At 59.7% G+C, this 19,261-nt stretch overlaps 1 protein-coding gene across 1 annotated transcript in view; it reads left to right on the forward strand.

The window, feature by feature from the left end:
* The first annotated feature begins 4,722 nt into the window (after positions 1-4,722).
* The window catches only part of TMEM132E (transmembrane protein 132E), a 48,777-nt gene continuing 34,238 nt past the window's right edge, over positions 4,723-19,261 (forward strand). Inside the window, exon 1 of the mRNA XM_045586142.1 lies at positions 4,723-5,804. Coding sequence (XP_045442098.1) covers positions 5,738-5,804 — 67 coding nt within the window. The 5' untranslated portion in view covers positions 4,723-5,737. The remainder of the gene's footprint in view (positions 5,805-19,261) is intronic.

A 19,261-nucleotide genomic window follows, 5' to 3' on the forward strand; every position in this document is an offset into this window, starting at 1 on the left:
CTTTGAATTCATGTTTCGGGTTTCTTCTAAATATCTCAGAAGTGGAATCACTGGGTCATAAGGCAGTTTCATTTTACATTTTTTGAGGTAACTCCATATTTCTTTCCACAATGGTTGTACCAGTCTGCATTCCCACTAACAGTGTGTGAGGGCCCCATTTCCCCCCACATCCTCACCAACACTTGTTTGTTGATTTATTGATGATAATTATTCTGGCAGGTATGAGATGCTATCTTGTTGTAGTTTTAATTTTTATTTCCCTGATGATTAGTGATGTTGAACATCTTTTCATTTGTCTATTAGCCATCTGTAAGTTCTCCTTTGGAGAAGTGTCTATTCAGTTCTTCTGCCCATTTTAAAATTGTATGTGTGTGTGTGTGTGTGTGTGTGTGTGTGTGTGTGTGTGTTGGTGTATATAAGTTCTTTATCAATTTGGATATTAACTTTTTATCAGATGTGTCTATGGCAGGGCCAGACAGCCAACCAGGGAGTAAATGGCCCTAAAGTGAAGGGCGGCCTACCCAGAGGTCACAGGTGAAGGAGGCACAGTCTGCGGGCAGCCCAGAGTTCCATTTTTAGCTCTGCCCTTTAATTGCTCTGTGCCCTTCAGGAAGTTGCTGGCCCTCTCTGTGCTTTAGGATCCTCACCTGAACACAATAGGCCACAGCTGTTCCTCCCAGGAGTGTGGGGTGATTGTGTGTGTGTGTGTGTGTACATTCTGCTTCCTTCTCAACATGCCCTGCTTCACAACCCTTCCCTCTCTCATCCTTCCCTCCCCCAGATTGCATAGGCCCCTCTGGACCTCTTGCATGGACTCCGGACAGGCCTTTGCTGCCCTGTCTCCTTCTCAATCCCAGCTGTCACAGTCCCAGCAGGAAAGAGAGGGCATGCACACACCATTTTCTGGAAGGACTTTGGCAAAAGGACTGTTGTCAGGTGGGAGAGCAGGGCCAGACAGCCAGCCAGGGAGATGGCACCCCAGAAACAGACCAACTGAGGTCTCAAGGGGGTAGGACCATGAGGTAAGAGGGCCCTTTACTAGGGGATGGGGCCACTCGCTTAAACAGCTATGGGCATCTGATCAAGGGGGCAGGGCCAGGAGTTCCCCTGGAATTGGGCTTCTGAGCCAGGGGGTGGAATCACGTGATTGGCCTTGTGAACAGGGGGGCATGGCCACAAGAACAGCCAGAAGTGCCCACAAGAGCAGGGGGCGGGGCCTCATAGAGCCCACCTTACTGTCTGTCTGTCTGTCTGTCTGTCTGGCAGGAGCCTGGGCTATTCCAGGCACCAGCCCAGAGCTGAGGATCAAGGAAACCCCCAACCATGGCCAGGTCTCTAGCTGGAAAGACTCTTGGCCCTGAACAAAATGGAAGCAGCAGAAAGGAGGGGCCAGCACATTACGGAATAATGTGCTCATTGGGGGCAGGAGAGTACACACCTGCCAGCTCCTCTCTCCAGCCTGGGTTCCCTGGGGCAGCTCTTCTGACCCCTTACCCAGGTTCCAGCAGCACTGCCAGTTGGGATCCATGAATAGGCCTCCTCACTGCAGACAGGGCAGTCTGAGGGTGTGGTAGGAAAGGCCGCGATAAGGTATGAATCCCTCTCTAAGGCAAAGACGTGCAAGACTGGAATAGTGGGGCATTTCTTTTTTCTTTTCTTTTTAAAAAATCCTCAATGGATATTTTCCCATTGATTTTTAGAGAGAGTGGAAGAGAGGGAAAGATAAAGAGAAATATCGATGTGAGAGAAACACATTGATTGATTGCCTCCTGCAGGAGCCCCCACCAGGGGGCCTGGGCTGGAGAGGTGCCTGCAACCGAGGTACATGCTCTTGACTGGAACCGAACCCGGGACCCTTTGGTCTGCAGGCTGAGCTTCGATCAATTAGGCTAGGGCTGGCTATGTCTTTCTCATGCCAAATTCTTTCTCCCTGAGCCCTAGAACTGGCACTGCCAAGAATAACAGGTCCATGGGGCTCTGGAGTTGTTGGAGGTGAGGGGTGGGTAGCAGGTCAGCGGAACCTGGCACAGGGAGGGAGGTCGACGAAGGTCAGACACACTGACCTGGCAGAAGCCTCTGGGTCCACATAGCAGGCACCGGAAGACCTGGAGGCCGAAATTACGTTCTCTAAACAGGGCAGGCTGCCACCCCCCCCCCCTCCCCAAACGCTCCAGACCCCGGGCCTCAGTCTCCTCCCTTAGATAAGGAAAAATGCAGAATGCATCATAGCTTATCACAACTGTAACCAATTAGAAGCTCAGCATGTGTCTTCCCCTCCGGAGTGTAAGTTCCATGAGGACAGGCTGGGTCTGCCTTGCTCATTGTCGTGAGCAGTGCCTATGATGTTGGAGATATTCACCATATTGTTGTGAAAGGGATGGAGAGAAGGAGTAAAGGAAGGAGGGAGGGAGAACTGAGGGTACAGGGAGACTCATTTTTTAAAATCACCTAAGAGCTAGGGGGAGGTGGCAGGTAGAGACAAGAGCTAGGGCACTGTGCTCAGGTTCCAGAAAAGACGGGTGAGAGTGGGCTGGAACTGCTGGCCGCTCAGCTGCCGACCTCTGGCGAGAAGGGGAGCTTGGTCTCCCTCACCTGGGCAGTGTGTCTTCAGCTCAGAAAAGCAGACTTGTGTCTTTCCTTTCCGGACTTTCTGTGGACAGGCCCCGTGCCCCATCCATTTGGGCGTGGGGGACAGGGGTGGGAGACCTCCCTGCGTCTCTCCTGTCTCCGGAGGCGGCTTCTCCCACACACAGCCTGACTGCTAGCTTCTCTCTCACTGGGGTGGCTAATAAGCCCAAGGGTGACATTAATTGCCATCAGGCTTTAGGAGTCTAATGAGAACCATCTTCCTTGATGATTCCAGCACCTTCCACCCCCAGGGCGTCCAAGAGCCGGCCAGCCCTCTCCACGCTGCACCTCCCAGCTCCAGACAGATGTGGCGGGGGGAGGGGAGACAGCCTCTGTCTGCTCTGGGCTCTCCACAGGCCCCTGTACACACAAGCAGAGGCAGCAGCAGCAGCACGAAGCCAGGGAGGAGGGAGGAGGGAGGCTTCCAGGAACCGCCCAGGCCCATTTTCCAAAAAGAAAATGCCACTTCCCTGGGTGAACAGGAAACTCACAGGGTCAAGAAGTCTAGGGAGGCAGATGGGGGACCGAGATTGAGCCCCCAGCCGGCCTTGCTCTGCACTACCTCGCTCCCCAGTCAGTCTGGGGGCGTGCAAATCCACAAGAGCCTCACCCCACCCCCCAAGACTTATGTCCACAGGATTGAAGAGCCTGTCCCTCCAGAGCAGCGTGGGACTGAGACCCGGCCCTTGGGCGATGAGCCATGATGCCCAAGGATGCTGTAAAATCATTGCCATTGATTCCATGCCTGGCTGACGTTTGACAGTTGACTTGTCGGGTCTGATCTGAGTGGCGCTCTAATGGAATGGGCCCGATGGTGGGAAAGACCGCCCCTCACCCCCATTCCTATCCCTCCCTCGTCAGCAGGTGCCTGGGTGAGTCGGCAAGAGGGGCAATACCCCCACCCCCACCCTACGGCCCGGCAAGGGCCTGCAAAACAACCTGTGGGAAGGTGCTTCCCTCCTCTCCGCCCACCCCCTTCCCCAGCAGCCCAGGGGGTTCCCCTAGCTGAGCCCCAGGACCCACCCCCAAAGGAAGCTGTGTGGCCAGAGCGGGACCGGGCGCCGCAGTTGGGCTGATCCCCATCTAGAGCCCCGCAAAAGCCCCCCGCAGACTCTGGGGGTGGGGGTAGGGTGCCCGCTCCCCGCGCCTCAGGCAGGCGGCTGCAAGACACCCCCGGCGCCCGGCTGGGAGCGTGCATCCTTCCCGAGAGGACGCCGGTGGCTACGGAGGCTTCTTCCCGAGGGAAACGCGGCCGCCGCAGCCGCCCCGCTGCACCGGGGAGAGAATAAAAAAACACAAAAAAACCCTACAAAACAGGGGCGAGCGGAGCCGCGAGGTGGGCCCTGGCCGGAGTCTCATTACGGAGCCGCGCGCGCCCCCAGGCCGGAATGCGGAATGGACACGTGGACGGGGATGGGGGTGGGGGTGTAAAAAGAGGGGTGTCTCCGCGCCGCGCGAGTCGCGGGCCGCGCGCTCCGGGGCCACGTGACCGCGGGGAGCCGGGAGGAGGGAGGGCGAGCGCGCCCGGCTCGGCGCCCGCGGCCGCCGGGGTGGGCTCCGGTCCCGGGCGCGGGGGGAGGGCGCGCGGGCGCGCGGAGTGCGTGTCTCTCTCCCGAGTCATTCCGGCGGAGGCAGCAGCCGGCGGAGCGCCGAGGCGGCGGCGGCGGCTGCTCGTACTCCCGTAGCTCCCCCCGCCTCCACCGCCACTTCCTTCTGGCTCCTCGTTCCTTCTCCTTCTCCCGCGCGCACGTCCATGGGGAGCCGGCCCCCCTGCCGGCGGCACCTCCTCTCCGCTCGGCCCCGTCCACACCAGCTGCCGCCTCCCCGGCCGAGGGCTGCGCGGGCGCCGGGTGCCCCAGCCCCAGCCTCTGGCGCGGCGCCCGCGTCTCGCCGCCCGCAGCCCGGGCCGGCGCTGCGCTCCCCTCGCCCCGACTGACTCCGGGGGAGCGCGCCCATGCCCGGCGGCACCGAGGCCGCGGGCGACCGGGCGTCCGGGGCGCAGGGCGGGGCCGGCGGGGAGAAGGAGAAGGAGGCGTGCATTCCGAACCCCGGAAAAGTTCAAGGTTTGTGCAGGTCTCCCCCGGGAAGGCGAGGAGCCAGGCGGAGCAGCGCGCCCGTTTGCTGAGACAGCGAGACCCGGGAGGAGAGGGGGGCAGCCGGAGCTGCGGCGGCGGCTGGCCGAGCCCCTCTCCATCCCGCCGCGTTCACGGCCCGGAGGCTGGAGTCGGCGCCCCGGGCTCTCCCTCTGCCTGTCTTCTCGGAGCCCCATCCTCCATCCTCTTCATGGGGCAGCCTGCTCCGGCCGCGCCACCCTCGCTCCAGCGCCGGCGGAGCCGCGGCCCGGGCAGGCGGCGCTGAGCCGGCCGGGGTGCAGCCCGGGCCCCGGGCGAGACCGGGGAGGAGAGCGCGCCGGAGCCCCGCCTCGAGCTCCGCGGGGGACACGCCGCCGCCGCCCGCCCGCCTCGGGCATTGAGTCCCGGCGGCGTCGCCTAGGCATCGCCGGTGTCGGCGCTCCATGGAAACTTTTCCTTCTCCGGCTGGATTAAAGTTGCCCAGATTTCCTCTTTCTTTGCGAAAAGAAGCCATCCGTGTGCACCTCCCCTAGGATGTGCATGCTGGAGCTGCTGCGGGGCGCTTGGAGGAAGGAAGACGCGCTGTCCGTGTGAGCATCCTACCCAAACGGAGAAAAAAAACCTGGGGCTGGTGTTGGAAACCTGCACCCTCCCGCGGGTCCGGGTTCGAGCTGGACCGCGCGGCTGGGGGATCCAGCGCTGCTCGGCTGGAGGCAGGCGGCCGCGGGGCCCGGCCCGCACGTGCGGCTCCCCCCGGGACGCACGGAGCCTGCAGGGGGCACCCGCCCGGAGGCCGAGGCTCCTCCCGCCGGAGCTGCGCCCGCCCCCACCGGCTCGAGGGTGTAGCCGGCGGCGCCCGGGACGCCCCCTTCCCTCCAACTGCCCCTGAATCGCACCCGCCGGCCCCAGAGCCTCCGCGGACACAGCGGGGCGCCGCCGCGGCAGCCCGGAGCCGGAGGGGACCCAGACCAGACCGGGGGCCGAAGCGTCGTCGTCGGCCGCCGCCCCCTGGGCCGCCCCCCACTCCCGCCGCGGCCATGGCCCCGCGGATGGCGCGCCGCGGCGGCGCCGCCCTGCTCTGCCTGTCGGCGCTGCTCGCCCTCGGTAAGTGTCGCGGCGCGGACTCGCGGGGGCCGATGCGGTGATGGCCTCCCGAGGGGCGCGGGGGGGACCGGAGGAAGGTGAACCCCCATCCCATCCCCGGACTCGCAGCTCGAGTTCCCTCCACCCCCACCCCCCGCCCCCCAGCGCTTTGGCGGGAGCGGAGGAGTCCGGCTCCGCCCCGGGGACCGAGCCCGGCCGGGGAAGACCGGGGGCCGGGGCATCACTCCCTCCGATCCGTTCCCCATTAGTGAGAAGGGTCCAAGCCCGAGTGTCCGGGGGCGTGTCCGCCCACGGGGATCTATAGGGATCCGAGGGATCCACTCAGTGTGTCTGAGCCGCCGCCCCCCCCCCCCCGCAGCCGGCGGGGTGGGTGGGGGGCGTTGGGGTCCGCGGGGACCGCGTCTCCCCGCGCCCCTGGCCCGCCGGCTGGAGCGGGGCCGCGCCGCCCGCCGCCTCGCTCCCTGCGGCGTCCCCGGGAGAGGAAGGGGGCTGGCGGCCGGGGCTCGGGAGCCGCGCCGGCTCGCCCACCCGCCGTCTTGTGAGCTGCATCTCAATGGCCGGCTTAGCGGAGCCCGGAGGGAGGGAGGGAGGGAGGGGGTCCGGGCGGCCGGCGCGGGCCGGGGCGGCGGGCGGCGGTGGAGCGAGCGGGATCCGCGCTCCCGCGTCCTGCAATCTGTTGCGTCTGCTCCCCAGGCTCGCCCAGCGCCCCGGGCTCCGCGGCGGAAGGTGCGGGGGCGGGCGGGGCCGGGCCGGCGCGTCTGGGCGGTGGGAGGTCAGCCCCCCCCCCCCCCGGAAATGGGAACTCAGATCTGACGACCCTTCCGCAAGCTGGGGGCGCTCCGGGAGGCCGGGGGCTCAGGCTGAAGGGAGAGGGAGAGAGCTAGCCAGGGAAAGAGAATGGAGAAGAGAAGCCCGCTTCTTCCTTCCTCCCAACAAGACACCAGCAGGCCTGGGACCCGTTTCCCTCACCAGCAGGGAGTGTGAGTGTGAGTGTGTGTGTGTGTGGGGGGGGGGGGGGTCGTTGCCCCTCGCTGAGGGGTGAACCTGGACAGGCTGGAGAGAGGCTTGGATTGGGGGGAGGGCAGTGGGCTCTGTGCCTTGGGGGGGACCCTTGATGTGTCTACTCCGCTGCAGCCACACCTGCCCTGTCCCCAAGAGCCTGCCTAGGTGCAGGGTGAGAGCCTGCCTAGGTGCAGGGTGAGAGCCTGCCTAGGTGCAGGGTGAGAGCCTGCCTAGGTGCAGGGTGAGGGCACCCAAGGTCTCTAACCAACGGCTCTTACAGGGACCAAGGCGCTGCTCTCAAGGCGGAGAGGGTGAGGAAAGGCATGGCTCTGGGTGTCCAGGGGCCTGAAGCTGGAGGGATGGGGGGCTCCATCCTTTGCAGGTGGATTGCTTCTTCCATCCTGGGAGCTGGTTTGTGTTCCTTTCACCAGACCCAGCCAACCTCTCAGTCCTGTATGAGGAGGATGGGGCAGGACAGCATGGGCGAGAGGGGTGGGTTCCTGTGTGTGTGTGTGTGTGTGTGCAGCTGGGAACCTCAAATTTGCGAGGCTGAGGGTGGGGAAGGACTGAGCTGGAAGGAGGGTTCTGCGTGTCTGTGCCCTGGAGCTTGGCAGGCAGGGAATTTGGGCACTTGGCTGGAGGGAACTGAGTTCGGGCCTGCATCTAGGCGTGGTGGTTCTGTCCCACTTCTGCCTCCGGCTGCCAGAGTTCCCTTCTGAAAGCTGACGGTGGCCGCCCCCCTTCCCCCCTCTTCCCTCCCCCAGCTAACTCAAATGCTCTTCCTAAGTTCCCCCACCCCCCTTCCTGAGTCCTCGCCCTGTTACTGACTCGCCTTTCTCCGCCCTCACCTGCCAGAATCCTACCTTGCTGTCCAGGCACTGCCTCTGCCTCTCCTGGAGTGGGGCAATCTGCCTCGTTGCCTCCTTAGATGCCAGTGTCTTCCCGGTGCCCTCTTAGGCCTGGACCCGTGGCGGCAGAGCCGCGGGCTGGTCCTCCTCTGCCCTTTCACGCAGCCAGAGCCTGGTACCTGCCTGGCCCAGGGTTGGCTGCTGAGTGAAGAGCTATTTGAGAAGCTGGGGTGCGGGTCCCCCACTGAACAGGCATTTCCATCTACTGATTATCTAACTGGCACCCTTTCCAAACCCCTTCCCTGAGTCTCCATCCCATGCCTCAGTCTCCCCTTCCTTGAGGAAGAGTACCAGAAGATTCTGAAAGTTTGGGGACCCTCCCCAGATGGATAAGGCCAGAATCTCTGAAATCCCTGCCCCCCAAACCCATTTCCCCAGGCCTTCCTCTTTCGGGGCTGCCTAGCACCCACCCACCCATCCACCCACCCACCCAAGCCGCCCCTCTCTCCAGGAAATTTGGACAGGATTTATTCTCTCTCAGGCTAACTCTCCGTTGGGAGTTCCGGGCTCTTCGAAGATGCCGGGTGTGGGAGCAGTTGCAGTTTTTTGTGTGTCTGTCAGGCGGGAGGATTCTGACCACACAGCCGGACTGGGAGCCAAATTGCCTGGGTTTCTGTCTAACTGGCGCCGTAGGGAGGGGTGACCTTGGGCTGCCTCCCTCATGTTCCGTCTTCCACCAGCAACGTGACCTCTGGCCCATCCCTCGCCTTCTCGCTTTCTGCCAGGACTGCTGGGCAGACACCGAACCCCCCTCCCAGGGTCCGCTCAGCCTGTGGGGTGACAGCCCCTCACCTGCTCCCAGGCTCCAGGCTTCCACCAGGTGACCTCTGAGAAAGCCACTCCCTGCGTCCGGCCTCTGAGGACACTGTCTGCTCCATATGCAGTTTGCATAGGAGTTTAGGGGGCTGGGGGTGGGTGAAACCTGACTGAGAGTTGCTGGTGTCCGCCCCCTGTTCAGTAACCTTCCCTGGCTCCCCATAGCCTACAGAAGACAGATACACTCCCTGACCCCCGACCCTCCAGCATCCAGGGCCCTTTATGATTTTGTATCCAGCTGCCTCTTCACGTCTGCGGTACTGCCCTCCCTCTGTCCTCCATGCATCTTATACGGGAGCATGCTCCTTACCTTCCCGTCTCTCTGCTTTCGCACCACCGGACCCTCCATCGGGAATACCCTGCCTCCAGGAGTTCTTACCTAGCCTTCAAAGCCCAACTCAAACACCATCTCCTCCAGGGAGCCTGCCGGGATTACTCCTTAGTGTCTCGCCAGCAGGCCCCATCCCTCCCACAGCAGTAACGGCCCTCTTTCCCGTGCTGCCTTGGCCCTTCATGCTGCCTTTGCTGCAGCACCTCTCCCGGGCTGCAGTGCCTGTGTGTGAAGGGTGTGTGGGCATATTTCTGCACCATCCCCACAAACTGGCAGCTAGGGCAGGAGTCATGTCCTCTTGGTTTTTGCCTCACTCTCCAGGGTTTGGCACGTAGTAGGTGCTGAGAAGAAATGAATGGGGTGGGAAGGCAACGCTACATATTGGGGGCCCCTCCCAGTGTCCATTGAAAAGGGCGCTCTGGGGTGCGGGGCAGAAGAGGGGAGAGGGGGGAGGCAGGCAGAGACACCAGGAAGAGAACAGTGGGTTGGGATGGGGCAGGGCCATGCCACGCCCCTTGAGTGGCCCATACAGGATACACGTCTCGAAGCTGTGTTATAACACAGCTCCCTAGGCTACGAATGTGGTGTCCCACGGTGCCCTGAATACATGATCGCAAACGCATGTGTCCTCACCTTTGTGCTCACCAGCCTGGCAAAGCTCCCGTTTCTCCACGTTGTGTCTGTGCTTTGCCTGTCCCTCTGATTCCCTCAGCTCTGGGCTCCTTGGAGATGCAGGAGGGACACAGCGGGAGGACTGGGTCAGCACTGGGCCGCGGACAGCTCTCTCACAGCTGGAGTGAGGAAGGATGCTTGCCCCCACCCCCAATCCTGCTCCCAACACACACACACATACACACACACACACACGCACACACACACACACACACATCTTCTTTCTGGCCACACAGAGCCCTTCGCCACAGCACAGCTTTGTAATGTTTAAGACCAGTAGGTGGGGATGTGCTATAAACTTGGTGCTTGGCTGGAGGAGGTACGGCCGCTCTGGAACGGCAGGGCGGGCATCTCCTCGGCCCTCGCTGGGGGCCTGTCTGGAACCGATAGACCCCAGGCCTGAGATTGGTAACTAGTGCTCATGATGCTACAGAAACTGAGGCCCTGAGAAGCACCAGCTCCAGCCAGCAGGGTCTGCCCACCCACCGAGTGGGGTGTGTGTCGGGGACAGGATCTTGCTTTGTTGATCTGTGTATAATGATGTCCATCCACAAGGCTGAAAGGGAACGAGGTCCACCCTCCTGTAGATGAGGAAATGGGCACGAGAGGAGGGGAGGGGGGGACGTGGGGGAATGGCCGACATCATCCAGCCAGTTGGTTCTGGAATTAGGACCAGAACCACAGCTCAAAGGTGGTTTCTGATGGGCTGAGGGTCCGCTCTGGGCCCCTCAGCAGAGATTCCACCACGTCTGTTATCCCCTTTCTCTGAAACTTCATGCCAAGATGTGCTCTGGCCTCAGTCTAGTCTCGGGCCCAGTCAAGGAAGTCAATCAGTCGCCAGTAGCTTCAATAAGCCTTGCCAAGCTCTTGCCAAGAGGGCGCGTGGAAGAGGGTTCAGGAGCAGATCCTCAGCTCCCTTACATGGGCTTGAAGTCCGGTTGAGGAAATGAGAAAAAGTCCTCGATTCTGAAATTCAAGGCAGTCTGAAATCGGGGCTCAAATCCTGACTTTGTCGACTTTGCTGTGCAGCCCCAGGAAAGTCACCTCCCTCTCTGAGTCTTTTCCTCCTCTGCCAAGCGAGAGGGGATGAGGCCCACCCAGCGCCCTACCTGCTCTTTGGCTCTGTGATGGTGTCCTCAGCTTTAAGGTGAACCTTCTCCTCGCCTCCTTTATGCTGGTCTGCCCTGCGCCCATGCCCCCTGCACCGATGCACATAGCAGATGCCACACAGTGGAGACGATTCTTCCTCCCCATTCCCTTCCCAGGGTCTTCCTTACTTCTCTGCCAGTGCTCAGTACAGACGGTTGGTAAGAGATCAATGAATCAGGTGTGCATGCTTTCTTAAAGAAAATAAATTTCTTTTTCTATTTTTTCTTCTTTGTGCTTGTAAATGAAAAGTGGGCCTCCTTATCATCCACCCGGCTGGCTGTGCCATACTCCAGCGGTCCCAGGGGATGAGGCAGTGTATCAGGGAGCACCACTCTGCGAGCTTGCACCTGTTTCTGGAAGACAAATAAATAGATGGGAGTGGGGGTACTGAGACAGGTGAGGCCAGTGCAGTCACAGAGGGGACACGCTCCTCTAGGGACACAGAAATCATGTCTCGTTTGCCCCTTTTAGCTCCTCTTCCTTTGGCATCACCCCCCAACACACACACACACACACCTTCCCCCCAGGCCTGCTGGCTGACAGACAGCCCAGCAGGATGAAGTGGAAAATGGAAGCAATTACCTGGATTATTCAATGTTTGTTGCATGAATGAATGAATGCAAGAATGACTAATTCAGTGCAAAAATAATAAAAAAGGGTAGACTATGTAATTGAAGACAATCCCTTTTGCCTGAATTATTTTCTAGATAATTACCTATCTTTGAAAAGTCCTGCTTTTTATCAAACTCGAATCCTTCCCGCTGTATTGTCACTCACACCTTTTTGACCTGTGAGGGTGGGCAACTGATCGCTCCCTTCTCTTGAATGGTTTTTCCCGTTCAGTTCAAAATAGAGGCCGTGGGCAGGGTGTGTGCTTTCTGGCGGAATCTCTCAGCTTATCTCTGTTTCCTCGGCCCATCCCTCGGGACCCTCAGAGCTGGGAGAGCAATAGGCCCAGGGTCACCTGGATAAATGGGATGGCACTCAGAATGGTCCCAGTTCTCAGAGGCATCTCCATCCAGGAATCCGTGTCTGAACAGCATCAGACCCCACAGGGCAGACCCCTGGCCCTGAGAGAGAACAGGCAGCCAGGACACCTTCAACCCTGAGCTCCTCCCCAAAACACACCCCAGAGGTGGCCGGCTCTGCAGACTCAGCCACAGTTACACTGAGGGACATTCTCTGCTTTTCTGAGGGAGAAGAGGTGGTGGTGATGGTGGTGGGGGGGGGGGGTGTAATATGGTTTCTCTCCCCAGAAGGAGAAGAGACACAGTGTCATCTTCAGAGAGGCCCCAATCTGACTAAGGAGGCACAGCCCCAGCTCTCACCAGAGCTGACCACCTTTGTCCAGAAGTTCTAGGGCCTCACCTTGCAGGCTCCCCCGACCCCTGCTTCCTCCAGCCTCCAGGGCGTTAGACAGCCTGGCTTTGGCCAGAAGCAGTGTATTTCTGATGGTGTAGATGCTGCAGGCTTGTCATGGCAGGAGACGGTGTCGGTGGGAGCTCATGGCGCAGGCGCACACTCACAGCCGCACCCACGCCGGTCACATCTGATTCTCACAGCAGCCACTAGGTGAAGGCAGCGACTGTGACCCCATTTTACAGAAGGCAGAGCCGAGGCTCAGCAGAGTTCTGGCCACTGTAGCTCTGCAAGTCAGGTTTTCTGCCCCTGCCCCTGCCCCTGCCTGTGGAAGTCATCTTGTCATCCCTGTCTGCCTCGCGCGTACAAGGAACAGCACAGACGTGGACAGACAGACACACAGACCCATACACCTAGGTCTGACCCCATCATCTATCCAGTCTCATCTCCAGCCCCTCGCCCCCTTGCTCTCCGGGCTTCTCCCAGTGCCTGACGCATCACACTCTTTTCCACGTGCATGCTGTTCCCGCTGACCGTGACATTCTTCCACCCTGAGGCCCGCGCTGCCTTCAGGCCTGAGGGCATCCCCGTTTCCTCCTGGAAGCCCGCCCTGGTTCTCAGGCAGACCAGCTACCGCTTGCAACTCATTGGTGACTGGCCCTGTGTGTGACTGTGCTGCCTGACCTCTCTGCTGGCCGTAGGCTCGCGTGGACCTGGGAGGTGGGATGTGTGGAATAAAGTGGGATAAATCAGATGCTGTGTCAGATGAGTTAGTAAATGCGGACACGCTCACGTATTGTATTGTACACCTTCCCTGTCACTCAGCGCGTCCTGTGGGCCAGGCGCTGGTCCTGATCCGTGAGCACCACACAGTCCCTGCCCTCATGAGCTTGTGTTGTGGTGGGGTCAGGGAGAGCAGACAATCAATAAGAAATCTGTAATAACAAAAGCATAACATGCTAATTAGACCGGGCAGCCGAACAACCTTCCTGATGTCCTTCCGGACAACCTTCCGAAAGAAGCCGGGGCTGTGGGGGCCGAGGCAAGCTGCCCTGGCTACGAGGGCTGAGCCCCTTGCGCGAATTTTGTGCCTCGGGCCTCTAGTATAGTCCATACGTCAATCATATTATATGCTAGAAGGCAAAAAGCACTAAGGGAAATAAGAAATTAGGAATGAGAGAAAGAGAGAGAGTTGGGAGGGATTATGCGGTATTAAAATGAATGTTCAGTTAAAAAGTGTCCCTAAGCCGACTCGGAGGAGGGGAGGGAACAAGCTAAGCAAATACCCGAATGTTACAGAGGGACCAGCCCTGGGGCAGGAGTGGGCTTAACCTTTCCAGGTACAGCAAGGAGGCCCGGGCGGCTGGAGCACAGTGCGGGTGGGGATGATCAGGGGAGATGGGGAGTGGGAGGGAGGCCCCGGTAAGACATTTCCTTGTGGGCTGATGCAGTGGGAGCATGGCAGGGTTGGGAGTCGGACCTGCAGCTGCAGAGCCCACAGGGACGGTGACTGGGCCTCAGTGCCACAGGGCGGGACTCCGTCTGCTCTCTTTACCTCCTCGCTCCCCACAGTCCAGCTGTGGCTGCCTTTCCCGCCACCCTGTGGCCACCCACGGCAGGCAGGATTGGGGTGCAGAGGAAGCAACCTGCAGTAGGGGCCACCCAAGGATTGGCAAGGCTGTGTGGCCTCTTCCGTGGGCAGGGTCTCCTGTCTGAAATGGGGCTGCAGTGCCAGGTGCTTCCACCATCGCTCTGCGACCGGGGCCCGATGCGTGTCCTCCCTCACCTCAGCTGGGGCGCATGGGACACCTAGCCATCCTCCGTTTGCTCGGCAGACTCTGTTTTTGTTTGGTTTGGTTTAAAACATATTTTTATTGATTTCGGAGAGGAAGGGAGCGGGAGAGAGAGAGACAGAGAAACATCACTGATAAGAGAGAATCATTGATCCGCTGCCTCCTGCACGCCTCCTGCTGGGGATCGATCGAGCCCGCAACCCAGGCATCTGCCCTGACTGGGAAACCAACCCATGACCTCCCGGTTCCTAGGTCAGCACTCCACCACTGAGCCACACCGGCTGCGTGATTCCGATTTATTAACGAAGTTTCTACCTTTACGTGAAACCCAGGGTGGGGTGAGGGGGTGGGCAGTGGTCTTACACCGCTCTGACTTGGGGCGTGCGACGCCAGGATGTCTGCAGGCTGTTGTGCTCAGGGAATGCAAAGCCCAATTTCCCTGGATCCCCGAGCGCCTGGCAGCGACCGAGCTTCCCTGTTGCTTTGACCTCTCTGCCTGTCCCTGTCTTATCTCTGCCGGTGCTCAGATGGCCGCCCTCTCCTCCCCGCACCAGCCTCTGCCACCATAGAGACGCCGCAGCCCGCGCCTCTTCACCGAGGAGGTGACCTGCCCCAGACTGCCCCCACCCGCCCCTGCCCTGCGGGGAAAGGCAAGGTGTAAGGGGCCGTTGCCCAATAGGAAGGAACACTTGGGTTGGAAATAGGAAAAATTGCCATTTTCTCAGCTGCCAACACAGCAGAGAAATGATCTCAATTTTCTGGGGCTGTTTTCAGCGGGAGAAAAACTGCCAGCCGCCAGCCCCGTGCAGGAGAGGTCTGAAACGCCGGGGACAGGAGCTGGAGCGGAGGCGGGGAGGGCAAGGAGGGAAGCAGAGGGGACTGGGCTCCCCACTCCAGCCTTCCTCCCTGGGGATCCCCGCTCCCTCTGACCACACACCTATGTTGGAGCAGCTATTGAACGACCTCGTTATCTGAATGGTTACTTCTATTAACGGAGCGCCTACTATGTGCCACGCCCTCTGCTGGGCACCAGGAATCATTCCCTGGGGGCCAGCAGTCGGCTGCTCTGTTTCAGCATGGGCCTGATGCTCACAGCTCTCCTCCTCGCCCTTTCCCTGCACTCGGCTCCAAAACCAAGCTGCTGGGCGTCGTCACTTCCTGTGTGATTTTTGCTCAAGTTGCTTAACCATCCTGTGCCTCAGTTTCCTCATCTGCAAACGGTGATACACATACCCCACTGATAAGGTATTGTGGTGATCAAATGAGACATTATCTCATGCCAACTAGTTAGAGTAGTATCTGGCCCTATCAAGTCTCCAAAGAGAACACCTGTTCAGGATTATTGTTGTTTGCATTATTCGTACATGCCGGGCGCTTCGCACAGAACACGCTGTCTTCGTTCTTAGCGCACGGCACTTGTCAGACGAGGAGCTTCCAAGGCGGTGTGCTGGGGAAGTGAGCCGTGTCGGCGCACATTGTGACAAAACTCGGGCACAGGGATGTTGGAACGGACCCAGAGGGTGTGGAGCAAGAAAAGTCTCGTGATTGTCCCAGAGATCTGGGGCGGCTTCCTGGAGGAGGCGCCAGCCACTGTGGGAGGCCTTCCCCAGGTTAGAGAATTCCGTCTCTGAAGACGAGTAAGTCAGCACCTCCTGTGTGTCTGAGCCCCTGGGGAAGACAGAAACACAAGGCAAAACTGGCCTCCAGCCTGCCAGCTGGAAGTCCAGTGAGGAGAGAGCACGGCTGCCTGTGAAGGCGGAGCAGGGGGCTAGGTGCAGGGTGTGCGGTTGGCAGTTCGTTACCTGGGTAATGTCTTAACACGTCTCAGAACTTGGACTCTGCCGTTCAAGGAGTACAGGGGAGCCGCTGAGTGGCAGGATCCAGGCAGGGTGCTCCGTAGTGACGTGGTTGGGGACAATTTGCAGACCGGGGCCATGCTGAAGGACGCTGGTGCAGCAGCTGGTCTGGGGTGAGGGATCCAGGGAGGCGGAATGAGTGCTAGAAGCCACAGAGATTCCACCGGGGCCCTGACTTCTCTTATCTGCTCCTTGGCTTCCGCCCCTGGAGGATTGCATGGCAAATGGAGGCGCAGAGCCTGCAGCGTAAGGCTCCATCTTGGCTTCCGCCCCTGGAGGATTGCATGGCAAATGGAGGCGCAGAGCCTGCAGCGTAAGGCTCCGTCTTTGGAGCTGGAGCTGCCTTTGTTATTGTAGCAGCGAAGGCGCAGGGAGCAGAGGGGACGTGTCTAACGCATCCAGCCAGTGCTGACCCCCTCGGAGCACGTTATCGTGCGGTCAGGAGTCCTGGGGAAAGTGGCCGAGGGCCAGAACCCAGAGACAAGCTCTCTTTCACTGCTATGAGAGACCCTGCCTCCTTCTCATGTCTCACCCCCACTGGCAGCCAGAGGCTGAGGGGTCCGGCCTGCTCAGAGGTCAGTGTCAGCATCTGAGCTCCTGGCGGGCCTCAGAAGCCCTCCTGTCAGGGGATGGTGGTGGGGTTTCAAGGGGCACACACGTAGGTTGGACTCCCAGCCCTGCTGCAGTGTCGCTGGGTGACCCGGGAGCCCTGCCTGCCAGGTCTCCCTGTGCCTCAGCTTCCATCGACTGAGTGGGCATGTGTGTGTGTCTCTCCCGCCACCCCCACCCCCATCATCTCCCCCCGGGCTGGGCTGCTGCAAGCATGAGATACCACAGTGTGTGTGCAAGTGCCCAGGATGGCAGCCACATGCCCGCTGGGGGCTCAGTGGACGCGGTGGTTTCTTATTTCCTTCCTTTCTACCGGGAGCCGGGCCTCGCTGCCTGGAAGCGCGTTAAGACAGTGCCAGAGACTTCCCGGAGCGCTGTGTTCTGCCGGTTGGGTTGTTCTGTTTTGTTGAGGGTCTGATTTCTCTCGCCCTCAGTGCCTCCTAGCAACATGCTGCTTGTTTTAAGAACAGCGGAGGCCAGCTGCCGGCCCCTGTCCCTCCCTCCCTTCCCCATACTTCCCTTCCCAGGAAGGCAGCCACAGGCACGGCCCCCATGCCCAGGGCCTCTCCAGCCCCAGGTGGAGGAGGCATTCTGGGGCCGGCAGCCGGCCCCACAGCAATGCAGTGCCCGAATCCTACAGCTGGTGAGGCTACGGCTTCCCAATGTTCGCATCTCCGGCAGCCCTCGAGGTGGGCATCAAGGCTGCCTCCACACCAGTAGATCGGTGACCCCGCCTCCCCATGGCAGGCCACGCCATGGCCAGAGCTACGTCCGGGCTTATAGGGAGCCCCTGATGTGGAGCCCGGGCATCCCTGACACACGTGCTCTGATCCATCCGGTGTCCCGAGCGGGCGTGGAGACCCTGGTTCCCGAGCTGACTCCTCTCCCTCCACCGTCTCGAGAGTCCCATCTGCAAACACTAGGAGGAAAGCACGCCCTTCCTGAGGGGATGTTGGGGGCCAGATAACGGAGTTACGCACCTGCGGCTCCACCAGAATCTGTGATGGTCCCTGTAGCCACTTATTCGAGGAGTCACCTCTCACTACCGGATCCACCGGAGGGCCCTGGACTCCCTGGACTCCCCAGCCTCCCGCTACGCGCTCCCTCCGCCTCGGGGATTCTCTGTTCCCGTCTGCTCGGTCTCTCGGCAAATGTGTGGCCTCGGACCAGTCCTTTCCTCCCGCTGGAGAGGATTGTCCCTGTCTTTGAAAGATGGGTTTACTGAGCTGGATCAGTCCTGTCCAACAGAAATATGCCATGAGCCACCTATGTAATTTAAGTGTTCCTAGTTACCTCATGGGAAAAAGTAAAAGAGAAACGGGTGAAGTGAAATTTTTTTTTTAAAGAAAGTCTTAAAAAAAAAATATATATATATATATATATATATATATATATTGATTTTTTACAGAGAGGAAGGGAGAGGGATAGAGAGTTAGAAACATCGATGAGAGAGAAACATCCATCAGCTGCCTCTTGCACTCCCGCCACTGGGGATGTGCCCGCAACCAAGGTTTATGCCCTTGACCAGAATCGAACCCGGGACCTTTCGGTCCGCAGGCTGACGCTCTATCCACTGAGCCAGCTTGGTTTTGGCTGAAGTGTAATTTTAATAATCTATGTTAACCAATAGATCCAAAAGATCATTCCAACACGCCATCAGCATCAATGAGATATTTCACATTAAAAAAACAAAAATTTTACATTAGATCTTCAAAATCCCGTGTGCACGTTACAGTTGCGTTCCAGCACATGGCAGTTCCATCTGGCCCCGTGTCCGCTGCTAGGCGGCCCCCTGTGACAGGCGGCCACCCTCCTGGACGCGCAGGGCGAGGTGTCCGGGGCCGGAGCCAGCCTCCGAGGCCTGCGAGCAGGGCCACTCTGCTAGGAGACGCCCTGCCCAGCGTGGCGCCCGCTCGGCTCCTCCCCCGCCCCAGCGTGATTCATGCCGGCCCGGCGACTCCATTCATGCCGCCTTCCCTCCCGCGCCGCCCGCAAATCCTGTAAACCGGGGGTCAGATGAAGTCAGAACCCTCCACCTCTCGGAGAGTGAAAGTCAAGTGGCTGACAAGGCCGCCTTGTGATCTGTCCCTCTTCCCGGCAGTGCCTCTCCGACTGCATCTTCCCTTCGGCCTGCTCCTCTCAGGCCACCCTGTCCTCTTGGCTGGCCTCGCCCAGGCCAGGCACCGAGCCTGGGGAGCGTGGACCTTGCTGCATCTCTGCCTGGCATTTCCCCCCCAAATAAGCATGACTTAGCCCCCTAGGGCCTTCAGGTCACCACTGAAAAGCATCTGGCCAGAGTGGCCCCATCCGACAGAGCCCTGCCCCCTCACCTGCTTCATGCTCCTTTGCCTGACGTGTTGTATGTTATGTGTCTTCTTGTCCACGGACAGACACCGCCATCCCACTGGGAAGGAAGCCCCTGAGAGCAGGAGCCACCTCTGTGCCGTTCACGGCTCTATGCTCCACCCCTGGGCCGCAGTGAATGAATAAAAAGATTGCTCCCTCCCCTCCTCTCACCTTTCCACCCAGGGAGCCACTGGGGAGAGAGATACGAGGGCTAAAGGAGTGACAGGGACCCATTCATTGATTCATTGATTCACTCTCACACCCACCTGCCATATCCTAGCCTTGTGGGCTTGAGAAAGTTACTTTACTGCCCTGTGCCTCAGTTTCCACATCTGTAAAATGGGAGAAGTGCACCTTCCTCGTCGGGTTTGCTGTCACGCATGGACAAATCAACGCGAGCCGCGCCCTTGGGAGCAGTGCCCGGCTTGTAGTAAATGCTCAATAGAAGGCAGCCACAGTTTCGTGCAGCGCGTGGTTTTGAACGCCTACACCATGCCACGCACGGTGACAAACACTGGCCGTGCGACACCAGGGGCGTGGTTAATGGTGCCACAGGCCAGCGGTCGGCAAACCGCAGCCCGCCAGCCACTAATGAGTTTGCCGACCGCTGGACTCG

The sequence above is a fragment of the Pipistrellus kuhlii genome, unplaced genomic scaffold (assembly GCF_014108245.1).
Source record: "Pipistrellus kuhlii isolate mPipKuh1 unplaced genomic scaffold, mPipKuh1.p scaffold_m20_p_22, whole genome shotgun sequence".
Classification (NCBI taxonomy): domain Eukaryota; kingdom Metazoa; phylum Chordata; class Mammalia; order Chiroptera; family Vespertilionidae; genus Pipistrellus; species Pipistrellus kuhlii.